The following is a 13004-nucleotide window of genomic DNA, read 5'->3' as shown; positions in this document are numbered from 1 at the left end:
CCCACAATCAAAATCTGCTCTTGAAGCTCCAAAACAAATGATGTGGATAATTGATGAGTACTCAAGTGAGGGCCATGGCTGGCATGTTCCAACTAATCTAGTTGCTGCTCAAAGAAGGCCAGGCAAAAAAGAATTATCAATGTGGCTACCCAAAGATGCGTACAAACTTGTACCATCCAGTCCAGTTGCTAAGCCTCTTAAGAAGCACATCATTTCCAAGCCTAAGCCTCGAATTGTTACTCGATGGGTCCCAAAACATGTTCTCAAAGCACAAGGCTATTATGAGGGTGCAACTTTGGCTTCCAAAATGCCATGCTTTGACAGGGGTAAAAGAGTGTCTCAGAAAGATTCCAAAAGTCACCCTTGATTGCCCATATCAGTGGGTGCAAAAGAAATCAACACAAACTCTTCAAGAAAGGAAAGGTGGCTGTGATAGCACCTACAAAACAACTTGTGTTGATCTTCCTAAAACATGTATTGAAACACCTGCTGTCCCTATTTCTCCTTGTTTCACAATTCAACCAACAACTTGTGTACCTACGACGAGTCCAAATGTGTCTCATTTGAGCATAGATTCTAGCATTTCAATGCCTAAATCTTCTTATCTTGCTCAAATTCCAAGACAATTGTTAAAGTGTCCACCTCTTAAAAAGGATATACCAAAGACTAATGATAAGGCATTAACACTACAATTAAAGCTCTTTGGTAAATCAATGTTTGAATAATGTAGTTCCTTATGCCTTTAGAAGATGTGTTTTCTTTGAAATAATCTTGTTTTTGATTGGAATTGTCATGATGGATATGAGTGTTCTAAATTTCATTGTTCTACGTCCAGATAACTCCTGATGGATATTTGGCGTGATACATGTCCACCATGCATTGACCCCGATAGTACTCGACCAGATCATCGCGGGGGTTATAGTGCTCCTCCATTTCAAACACATTCTAGGTACTTCTATGCTCCCTTAGGTGAAAGTTGCTGTGGGCATCACTTTGTCACATTATTCTATCAACAGCATCACCCATTTCCACATTGTCAAGAGTGTGCACGACTTGTATTAGAAGAAGCTTCACATATTTGTTGGATATGCCGCTCTTACTTTAGACGATATGGCACGGGCTTAATAAAGCAAATTGTGGGAGTTACACCCCAACGCCATAATCTTCTTAATGTGAGAATACCAGAGAGGGGACCAAATCAACGACGATTACCTGAGGAGGTTCAAGCACAACAATGGAGGGATACAAGCCTAAATGACTTGCAACCACCGATCATGCAAGCCCTCCTTCCCCAAGCCCCTACATGTCAATATTGGATCAATATGAGTACCTACATTGCACAGTTCCAAAATCGAAACTGTCTGATTAATCTTCCCATAGAACCAATGCCATACTTTAGTGAGGAAGCACTCCTTCCTCTACCACCTTCTCCAGCGGCAGGTTTTTGTGAGGGGTTGTCTCTGCATCCTGAGGAAATTGATACCATCTTTCCAGCAGACGAGGACACGGATCCACCACCAGCGCAAGGGTAAGCACATCGACTCCACAATAAGATCGACAAGCCAGGGCACTTTTCTCCCACTAGGTTTTTCCCCTCGGCTATATTCGGTCTTTGGCACCAATGGCAAATTTTATTTTTTCTTTTCTTTTCGTGTTTGTTAATAAAAATTTTGCAGAGATCCTCACTAAAACAAGAGCATCAAACACGCCCCACTAGTCCACCTACCTTGCACACAAATTAGGAAGGGGGGAGACATGCTACGCCTACAAAGATCAAGGAGGAGCAATCTGCACCAAAATCAGCAATTCATCAATGCAAATGAACAACATCAACAGGGCACTACAACAGGTGTATTCAAATCTTAATCTCTACTTCTTTTTGTGCTCTTATCTTTCGAATATATGGTTTGCATGTTCACACAATATTGGCTGGTTTGAGTTTTTGATTAGTAGTTAAAATATGGTGAGTGAGTTCTAGAGTCTTAGAAGACTTAGTAAAAGATATTTCTATTTAAAGACAGTGTAGGATATATACCAATGGAGTATGCCAAGTACTTATGTTTTCAAGGTATATTAGTTATCCCTAGTGGTAGTTACCTCTTAGATATGAGCTAGGTGCTAGGAGTCATAAAAATTTATGAAAATATACCCTAAAAAATATATATATATACAAAGTGAATTGAGACATGAAGTGTCTACCGCCATGTGAAATGCTTGGTAGGACCTGAGGTTGTCTTAGCACCTTGGGGCCGATGCCTTGGTTTCCATGGGGTGAACACTGATGTCTAAGAACTTCAGAAGAAGAACTTTGAGGAATCTATCGCCTTGATAGATGTTGGTAGGACTCGGGGGTACACTATGGGCCCTCAAGACCGATGCTTTCATCTTCAAGGGGTACTCCTTAGGTCATAACAGAAAGAAAAAGGGTCTGTCGCCCTTGAGATACTTAGCGGTCTTTAGATTCTCTTGGCGGAGGTCTCTTGGCCATTGCTTGGGTCTCTTTGGGATAGAACCTTAATCTTCATCAACTTCTACACACATATCAAAAAAAAAAAAAAAAAAAAACGAGAGTTCCAATCACCTTTGCTCATATTTAGAAGTAGGTATGCCATTTAGGAGTAACTTACATACTGGTAGGACATTGAGACTACGGTCATAACCGGCGGTGTACAAAGCACACTTGCCTTTGCATAGCATTATCTACTACTTAAGTCTCACTTTGACCAGTCTTTACTCACCCATTTTAGTACTCATTAAAACTTTAATCAGCCCTGCACTTGTATGCTCACTTGTGGAGTCATCATTGCTGATTTTTCTTTTCTTTTCTTTTCTTTTCTTTTCAATAAGGGACTTTACTCGTATCAATTGTTTTTTTTGTTGCAGCTCTTGCTACTACCGCGCTCGAGGACGTGCGCAAAATAGGAAGGGGGGAGTGTTGCATGCAAATGAAGATCAATACAAGGATGCAACAAAAAAGACACTTAGGGCTCTTGAAAAGAGTTCTAAGTTGTAGATGAATGTGGGAGGGGGCTTGACAATAATCCCACATGGGAACTTTTGGGAGTTCTAGAATTTTTGTATAAAAGGTGGCCCATTTGAGAGAGGGAGCACACTCTTTGGTCATTTGGTTGAGAGGCTCATAGAGAGAGCTTGCTCCATAGCTCCTTCTCAAGTGCTCTCCCAAGGCTCTCCATCTCCATTCTTGTTTCAATCATGTACTTTCTATTCTTTACATTTTCAATGATATGAGGTTTTGGTCTACACTCTTGCTAATCTAGATTTCTTAATGATGTTTTGATTTGTGAGTTATAGAGAGCTCTTGATGAAGCTTGTGCTTGAAATAATGTGTAGTTGAGGCTTGTGTGATAGCTCTTTGCATATTAGGTTCCTTGCATAAGTTGCATTTGTGGGCTTAAGTGTAGCCTAATCTTGATGCTTTGATTATGTAAGATTGATTGCTTGAGTGTTGAGAAGGATTGAGTAGGACTAGAGGTCATTGGTGTGTGGTTAACTCTTCTTCTCCCATTCGGGATAGCCTCTATGCGCTAACCGGGTTGCATTCACGGATTGACAAGTGTGTGGGTTGGAGTGTAGCCTCCGCTATGCTATGATGCCCCAAACAGCATCCTTTATAAATCCCAGGTAAATAAATGGGAAAGTATTTCCATGGATTTTATTACTGGATTGCCAAGAACACATCAAGGCCACGATTCTATTTGGGTTGTGGTAGATCGCTTGACAAAAATGGCTAGATTTTTACCGACCCGAAAGACTATTACAGTTACGCAATTAGCTCGGCAGTTTATCGAGCAATTGTTTAGACTGTACGGGTTACCGCAGGACATAGTCAGTGATAAGGATTCTAAGTTTACGAGTGATTTTTGGAAACTTGTTTTTGAGAAGTTGGAAACAACTTTGAATTTGACTTCCTCTGATCATCCTCAATCTGATGGCCAGACTGAAAGAGTGAATCAGATTTTGGAGGATATGCTTCGAGCATATGTATCCAAAAGACAGAGTTCATGGGAGGATTATCTTCCTATGTTAGAATTTGCATATAACAGTACTAAGCATACGAGTACAGGGTTTAGTCCTTTCATGCTTATGTATGGTTTTCAACCTAGATCACCTGTTACAGTAGGATTCTCAGGACTTCAGCATGATGCAGCACGTAATTTTTTGCACGATATGCAGGAAATGTTACAAGTTGTGAAGGAATCTATTAGAAGTGCTCAAGACCGAGACAGGTTTTATTCTAATAGACATCGTTCACCCAGAGAGTTCTCTGAAGGAACAACGGTGTATTTGCGAGTTCCGAAAAATTTCGAGACTTTACGGACAGGTCGATCTCTGAAATTATCCCCTAGATACTGTGGATCATTTCGTGTTACACGACGAATTGGTTCAGTTGCATATGAATTGGATTTGCCTTCTCATGTGAAAGTTCATCCTATATTTCATGTCAGTAGACTTAAGGAAGTACTGGGTGGAACAGATCAGTTAGTTACTCCTCAAGAAATTATAGATGTCAAGGACATGACATTTGTTCCGTACGAACCTGAAAAGATTCTTGGATTTCGTGAAAGAAGATTGCGTAATACGCTTATCTCACGGAATACAAGATTAAGTGAAAGGATCATCTTGAGGAGGACGCTACATGGGAGACACGGACTACTCTTCAGAGAGATTATCCTGGCTTTTTAGTGAGCTCAGGAGTGAGCTCTTAGAGGAAGGGGAGTATGTCATGTGCACAGTGTGTATCTACTGTGTGCTACACACACGCAAGACTAGTTTCGAGGCTTGGGGAAGCTTGGAGCTAGGCAGGCTAATTGACGAGCTGAGTTAGAGATATACTAACGGGCGGGCACCCAAGTATGGACGGGCTGGCGCCCGGGCTGGCGCCCAAGTGTAGGCGCTCGATGACCGGCCAAGAGCCTATAAAAGGGTGGCCAAGGTTAGTTATTGGGATATAGAGAATCTCGCAAGTTTGTGAGAGCTCTATGGTCTTGGAGCCTGGATCTAGTGCAGACATGCACCTGCTTTATGCAGCCGAGGCCGGCAACAATCTCGAGGCCCGCGAGGGCAGCTTCGTGGCGGTATGGGACGTCGCAAGGAGGAGATTGGTCGGTACGTCAACCTAGTTAGCTCAGCTCGTGGCTCAATGGGGACAGCCAAGACTGTGGGCTTGCCCACGGCTGTCATGGTTGGGAGGTGAGTCAGGCCTGCACCCCCTTTGTTTGTTTGTTTGTTGTTTGCAGGATTCGAGTCTAGTACCAGGAACAATCACGAGGAGATCCGTGGGGATTTGACAGCCCGTGAACACTTGTACATATAAATACTCCAAGAAATACAACTGTATTGATGGGGGAGCGGCCCTTTCCGGCCCCAGTGATGGTGTCAAGTGTTCTATGTCAATTTTAGTTTTAATGTTGCAAGTATTGTCCATTTTTTGTATTAGTTAAGTGATCTAAAAATGTGTATTCCATTGGATAAGGGGAAGAGAAAGAGGGAAGAACATGAATCACATTCCAAAAAGCTCAAGGAGTTCAAGGCAGGCGACAAGTCCGTGAAGTTTGATGTCTTTCATGGAGAGTATGATGCCTCCAAGGTGCTTGCTTTCGTGGCTCAGTTTGACATTGCTTTTAGTGACGAGGACTTCACTGAGAAGTCTAAAATTCGTCATGCAAGCATGTTTTTGAAGGGGACAACTACTCATTGGTGGATCAGTAAAAAGACCACCAAAGATCCCAGTTTCACTTGGAAAGAGTTCAAGGACAGATTTTATGCCCAATTTTTGCCTCCAAATACGGAGCAAACTCTCACACAAAGATGGGATAGACTTGAGCAAAAAGACAATGAGAGTGTGCAGTAATATATCAACAAATTTTGGAAAGTCTTGTTTGAGGTAACTTCCTTTATGCAACTCTCCAAAGATGTGAAAGGAGAAGGAAGTTTCGGTCTGGGTTACAACCAACTTACCATTCGGGCATTCAAATTGCACCCGAAACACACCCTTCAGCAGCTCATAGCATTTGCTCTTGCTACGGAGCAATTGGTGCTTAAAATTAAGCAGGATCAAGGAGGTTTTAAGGGCAAAGAGAGGGTTGTCCCAAACCTGCAAAAAGGTGGACAGCCACCTAAAAAGAGCTTTCAAAAAGCCCAAAAGGGAGGTAAAGCTGAAAGTACCCCATCCAAGGACATTGCACCAAAGAAGAATAAGTTTGGCTTGACTCCCGGGCAAATGGAGCAATATGCAAAAGAGGGGAAATGCTTTTCTTGTGGTAGTAAAGAGCGCATGTTTAGGCAATGCCCGACCTGCAAGCAAAAGCAAGAGGACAAACCACCCAAGGCAAATGTGCATGCCATTCCCGATGTGCAGGGTAACACTGAGCATGATGGCAAAGAGACAATGGTATGCAAAGCTTGGGAACAAATCAAGGATCAGCCTGCCTTATTCATGTTTGATGATTGTGCAACAGACGACTTCATCTCTACACAGATGGCACCCGCCTTGGGCATAGAGATTGGGGACATGGGACCCCAGATTGAGGTAGAGACTACTTTTGTTGGCAAAGAGGTGCAAGTGACTCCACTTATTGGTAAGTTACGCATACATATACGGAGTTATTTGGATCATGAGCATTTCTTGATTGCCCCTCTCAATGGATGTGATGTATTGCTTGGCAAGCCTTGGCATCATAGGCTTGAGCTCCGCAAAGAATATAAAACCAACAGGATCACTTTTATGCATAAAGGACACATGCATGTCATTGATGCTGGTAAAGAAGGGGATTCTATCCTAGTTGTATCTCACATCCAAATTAATAAGGCAATGAAAAAGAGTCTTTCCGCGTACTTGGTTTTTGTTCGTGACAAAATTGACCAAAGTAATGTGAATGTGGATGTTTTGATTCAAGATAGGCTGAATTTTCTTAATGCAATTGCAGAAGAGCGAGAGGTTCCAAAATGATTGTATTCTATCGGTTGAGTAAGCATACCCACCTTATTCCTTGCAACTTAGATGCAGATGCTCGAGAGGTGGCCAAGCTTTTCATCCAGGAGGTGTTCTGCTTACATGGACTTCCGAAGAGGATCATCTCAGCCAGGGATCCAAAATTAACTGGAGGTTTTCGAATGACCTTGTTCTATGGTTTGGGGACGAAATTACAATTCAGTACCCGCCTTTCATCCCCAAGCAGACGGCCAAACCGAGAGCATGAACAAGAATATGATCACAATGCTCCGGTGTTATTGTCATGAATATCAAACTCTTTGGGAGTTATTGTCAGGAATATCAAACTCTTTGGGAGTTCTTGCCATTGGAGCATGCAATCAATGATACAGTGCAGGCATAGACCAAGAAGAATCCCTTTGAGATGGTATATGGTCATTCGATTATTAACCCGATGTCCCGAGCTCTCAAAACCTCCACAGGGAACTATGGTGCAAACCAGGTAGTTCACAATTTGGACCAACTATTGCGACAAGTTCAGGAAGAAATCCAGAAGGAGCAGACAAAGCAAGTCCGCGAGGCTCACAAATATCGTCATGATAGTACCTTCAAAGGAGGAGACTGGATTTATTTAAAGATCATGAGGCGGAGACTCAAATAGTTCGGGGAAGATTTTTCCAAACTAGCTCCGAAGAAGCAAGGCCCATTCAAGATTATCGAGAAGGACAGTGATGTCGTCTTTGAGCTAGAGTTACCGAGCCGTTGGAGAATGCATCCGGTGTTTCATTTGAGCAACCTTGCAGAGTATCATGGGCCCGAGCTGAGCTCCGCTAGATGAGGATGAACCCAAGTTGGTGGATGACGAGGATTACAGGAGGTCTTAGTACCGAAGCAAGTTGTTTTGCACAAGTACAAGGGGGGTTCTCGTCGAAAGCAACTCCAGTATCTCCTCAAGTTCAAGGGCTACCCAATCCAGTAAGCAATCTAGTTTGATGAGGATCAATTCACGCATGAGTCTCACGCCCGTTGTTGAGAGCTTATCAAGAGACCACGTAGCTAAGGACAATTGCGATGCAAGTAGGGGAGAATGTGGCACACCTGCGAGTATGTAGTGCACATCCGGACATCAAATAGTTTTGGGCCTCAGCAATGAGCGTTGTACAAAACCCAAATTACACAATACGATCAGTTTTTTAAAAGGCCCAACTTTTAGGCCTCAACAGTGTGCATTGTGCAATGCTGAGGCTAGCCATTGGCCTTAGGGCCTAGGCCTTAGGTAGTATGTGGCCCTATACTCAGGCTTCTAAGTTCAAAACTTCAGCTTGCTGCCTAGTACAGGGCCCCGGGCCCCGGCCACACTACATAGATGATAGGCTGCCATTGCTTGTAATGCATAGTACAATCATTGTACTTACTACTATGTACGAAAATGTACATACAGCCGACAGCCCACAGGTAATACTGAACAGTGTGCAGTAATCATTGTACTTACTACTATGTACAAAAATGTACATACAGCCTACAGCCCACAGGTAATACTGAACAGTGTGCAACGGCCCGCCAGCCGTACAGTACGGATTCTGATGGAAGAGGGGGCAAATGGCAGGCGACATGTTTACTTGGAGGAGGCGAGGCGAAGTGCCCCGGGCAACGGCTGGGCACTTGGAACAAGGCGCAACACAAAAAAGGGCTAAAGCGTCACACGTAAGGAAAAGCCCCCAAAAAAATCTAAAAAATAGGGCTACGTATACGTGTTTGTACCCAACATTTGCAAATGTATGCTTCTTTATCAATCAAACCCACCTGATTGGAACTATGGTGTACGATAAGTTGGTCTAGAGATGAGAGCTTCCTTGAGGCTCTCGTAAGCTTGCTTCTCATTGATTGCAGTAGAGGCAACACGAGCATTGGTGCATATATATACGTAGCTAGCCAAATCGTCATATTCATCTGCTTTCCTCAACGTTGTACTTCACAAAGTGTTTCTCTATAGGCGAAGTGCTAGCCAAGAGTGAACAGGGCTGTGAGTTGGCCAGTAATACATAGGATATGGGCCCTCCTACGCAATGGCCCCCCATTCCACTCGTGCCTGCAATACTTGCACTTGCATTGTTATGTACCCTTGCCTGCGGATTTCAAAATGTTCACATGCTCCCATTCCCATCTGGATTTTGAAGAACATTTTAAATGCCCCAATTTTTGGGCTTCAGCAATGAGCGTTGTACAAAATTCAAATTACACAATATGATCAGTTTTTAAAAAGGCCCAACTTTACCAATTTTAAGGCTTCAACAGTGTGCATTGTCCAATGCTGAGGCTAGCCATTGGCCTTAGGGCCTAGGCCTAGGTAGTAGGCAGCCCTATACTCAGGCTTCGAAGTTCAAAACTTCAGCCTGCTGCCTAGTACAGGGCCCCCGCCCCCGGCCATACTACATAGATGATAGGCTGCCATTGCTTGTAATGCATAGCACAATCATTGTACCTACTACTATGTACGAAAATGTGCATACAGCCTACAGCCCACAGGTAATACTGGACACTGTGCAGCGGCCAGCAGCTACATACCAGCTGTACAGTACAGATTCTGATGGAAGAGGGGGCAAATGGCAATGCGACGTGTTTACTTGGAGGAGGCGAGGCGAAGTGCCCCCGGCGACGGCTGGGCGCTTGGAACGAGGCGCAACACAAAAAAAGGGCTAAAGCGTCACATGTAAAGAAAAATCCCCAAAAAAATCTAAAAAATAGGGCTACATATGAAACCCACATTTCATACGTGTTTGTATCCAACGTTTGTAAATGTATGCTTCTTCATCAATCAAGTGTGCCTGATTGGAACTATGGTGTACGATAGGTGAGGTGTGTCATTGGTCTAGAGATGAGAGCTTCCTTAAGGCTCTCATAAGCTTGCTTCTCATTAGCAAAGAGTCTCTTGTAGTATGAAAATAGCCCCCCCCCCCCCCCCCCCCCCCCCCTTCAAAAAAAAAAAAACCCTTCGAACCTCGGGTATCAATGCGATTTTGACCAATTCTACATTACCTTGAGCCTTTTTGGGTCCTAAACACAAAGTATTTCAGATAATGGATCTTCGTCACCCTAGATAGAGCACATCAACCACAACCCACCAGACGTCCTCATCTCATAGGCCCCAAGGACCATCTATGTGGCAGCTCCAGATTCGGGAGATCCTCACAAACACATAATGGCAAATTCGAAGTTGAGTCAGGTGGTGGAAAAGCCTCCGAGATTGCACTTGAAGACTATACTGAAGATAGCAATATATGTGTGATCTGCCCCAGGCGGGACAGTGAATTCCCGCATGTGTCGCATCAGAGCAAGAGACCCCATCAAGTAATCCACAATGCTCCAGCCATCACCGTGAGGATATCAGCAAGTCACGCTATCGAATGCGGGTCAAAGGGATATCCCATTGTAGATAAGCAGCTCATGCATGGCCCCCATACCTGTCATAGGTAGCGATAGGCCCAATACCCCATGATGACCTTTGCAACCCCATCTCCATAGAGTCTATCTCTGAAAGCATAATGTCGACTCTCATGTCCTCTTATTTTTGTCCGTGATGGAATTTCTTTTATGGAGCATGTGGTGAATGCAACATCCTTTCACGTGCAAAATCTGCCCCTTTCTGAGACTATCCATGCTGCATGTGCTAACTATCATTCCCTTGCCGGGGCTTCTCATGGTGAGTTGATGTATGTGGCAGCTGTTGCTAAGCTGCTCGTGCTTGTTTGCAAAACTAACCTTCCCCATGCTAAGGCTGTTCGTGCTACGTTAATGCATCTTCCATCTGTGTTTCCCATTGTGAGACTAGTTATGCCAGTTAGATGAGCACTCCTTCCATACTTGTAGCAGTCCAAGGTACCTCTCTGTTTGCTCGCCTCCTCCATTCCTACCACCAGCCTTTCAAGATAAGTGTCTACTGTTGTGTCTGTCCATGAATGCACGGTGCTAAGAGCTGGTCCAATGTACCTCTCTGTTTGCTCCCCTCCATCATTCCTAGCTAAGGCTTTTCACAATAACTATCCATGAATGCAAGGTGACTAAGAGCTTGTTGTTGGCGCCACATAATATAAACCTGCTGCTAACCATGCCTCTTTGCATGGTGCTGCTGGGTTACCCAGGTCGACAACACTAGCAAGCTATAGTTGTGTCCTTCCTGTCATTAAATCAAGCATCATTCAAGAAGGCACCAACCCCCATCCTGGATTATCAAGCCCAAGCAGCAACATGTACTCCAGATGATACACATAGTTTTCTCTTGCACACATAGTCTTGATGAATATGCAAGAGAACTTTCCATTGAGGTTCATCAAGCTCCCTCCAAGAAGGTGGGCATTTGTCTCCACACTAGCTGGAAAAGGTACTGTGTTTTTACTAGTAACAAGCTGTCCTTATGACTCCACAACTTGGCTTCTTTTTAAGTGTTTTTGGTGCCACATCTTTAGGTAAACTTTTAAAACAAAATTGAGAACACCAGAAAAGCTTTGCTCAAAACAATAGCAGGTGCATACCATTATTTTCCTCTAAAATAAATACAAGTGCTTAAGATGAGCACCTCATTGGTAGTGAGTAAAGCTGAAGCGCTTGGGTCGCTCTCCACCTGCAGGAAGGTGATTCAATGTAAAATAATCAAATCAAACTGTGAGATTATGTATAAGTTGATTCAGGATAAGATACTCAATGATGTGAGATTGTGTATAAGTTAAGGTCAGTGCAGCAGGGAGTGCGACGAGCACCTCGTCCAGGGCCTTGTTAAATTCGGCAATACTGTCTGGGTTTAGCCTGCGATCACCGAGATGACAGATTAGAGGGGCAGCAACAGTTGTGGTGAAATGATGGGACGCTCACTCAGAGAAACTAGTAATACCTGTGCTCGCCGTCCCCTATTAGAACCAACTGGAACACGCAACGATCGCCTTTGACAGGAATTTTCTTCACATCAACCACCATGCTGGCTGTGGCGGCAAGGAAGTGCTTGTGTTTATGCTCGTTGTGGTAGCAAGGAAGCGCTGTGTGCGTGTGTGTGTTTGTTGTGGACCGGAGTCTGGACTCTGGAGATCCTATTATTTCTGCATGCTACGTCACAGCATACCAATGCTGCACAAAATTATATTAACTAGGAAGAAGGTGAGAAATAGGCCCCTTTCCTCGGAGTCCCCGACACCCCAAACGTTTTGGGTGCTTTTGTTAATTAATTTTTCTCTTTATTAGCTAAGTTCGTGTTCTTTTTAGCATTTCATTGGCACGTGTCACGTTTTTGTTGCGTCGTCTGTTGCATGCTTCTTCTCCATTGCCCGGGCTGATCGACTACTGCGGGTCGATGGCTGCAGGCTGTACGTTTTTGGTATACGATGTTCGATTCCTGTTCATCGCTACCTCCAGTACCCGGTCTCACTGTGTTCTACAATGTTCGATTCCTGGCATGTTCTCTGTTCACGTTTTGCTGCATGCTTGTGTTCTACAAGGTTTGATTCCTCGCCACCTTCTCTGTTCGGTCGCTGCTTTCCTGGACGTTCTAGGTGCATGTCTCAGATTTGCCATCTGCCATGTTCACCATGTATGTCGAGATGCGTGTGTCACTGGTATTTCTGCTTCTCAAATCCTTTGCGTGTCTGTGGATAATTCGTTGTGTGCAGTATTTAATGACCACTGCTCGCTGTTTTCAATTTCATCCAATATATTTTCGGTTCATTTCCTCTGCTTGCCATGCCACAGAGGAGGAACCCTCTTCATGATATCACTAATATCATGAAGCTCTCGATCGTTGTCCATCTTCATTCTAGTTGCTTGCCTCTCATGAACATGTTGGTCCGTTTACTTCAGCATCGCTTTGGGATGAAGCCCAACCTTCCACATCCATTGTTCCCAGAGCTGAATGATATCCCTATCCTCGAATTGAGACGCCTCCGAAAGGCGCCTATACTATTAGTAGCCTCTGTGCAGTGAAAAATAGAGCACGCTCTTATGGTATTTTTGTTTGTCTTTTGTTTCTAATGATTATGCTCACTTCATGCAAAATAAGCAACATCTCAAA

General features: G+C 43.9%; 1 protein-coding gene across 1 annotated transcript in view; it reads right to left on the bottom strand.

Moving 5' to 3' along the window:
- Positions 1 to 12069, bottom strand: part of LOC147617390 (enoyl-CoA delta isomerase 1, peroxisomal-like) — a 71147-nt gene extending 59078 nt beyond the window's left edge. Inside the window, exons 1-3 of the mRNA XM_086775647.1 lie at positions 11838 to 12069; positions 11707 to 11752; positions 11526 to 11570 (exon numbers count right to left, since the gene is read on the bottom strand). Of these exons, the coding sequence (XP_086631773.1) occupies positions 11526 to 11570; positions 11707 to 11752; positions 11838 to 11920 (174 nt within the window). The 5' untranslated portion in view covers positions 11921 to 12069. The remainder of the gene's footprint in view (positions 1 to 11525; positions 11571 to 11706; positions 11753 to 11837) is intronic.
- Positions 12070 to 13004: the final 935 nt, after the last annotated feature.

The sequence above is a fragment of the Cibotium barometz genome, chromosome 36 (assembly GCF_041138505.1).
Source record: "Cibotium barometz isolate CiBa-2024 chromosome 36, ASM4113850v1, whole genome shotgun sequence".
NCBI lineage: Eukaryota > Viridiplantae > Streptophyta > Polypodiopsida > Cyatheales > Cibotiaceae > Cibotium > Cibotium barometz.
Note: the sequence above shows the minus strand (reverse complement) of the source record. Positions and strands in the feature narration are given on the sequence as shown.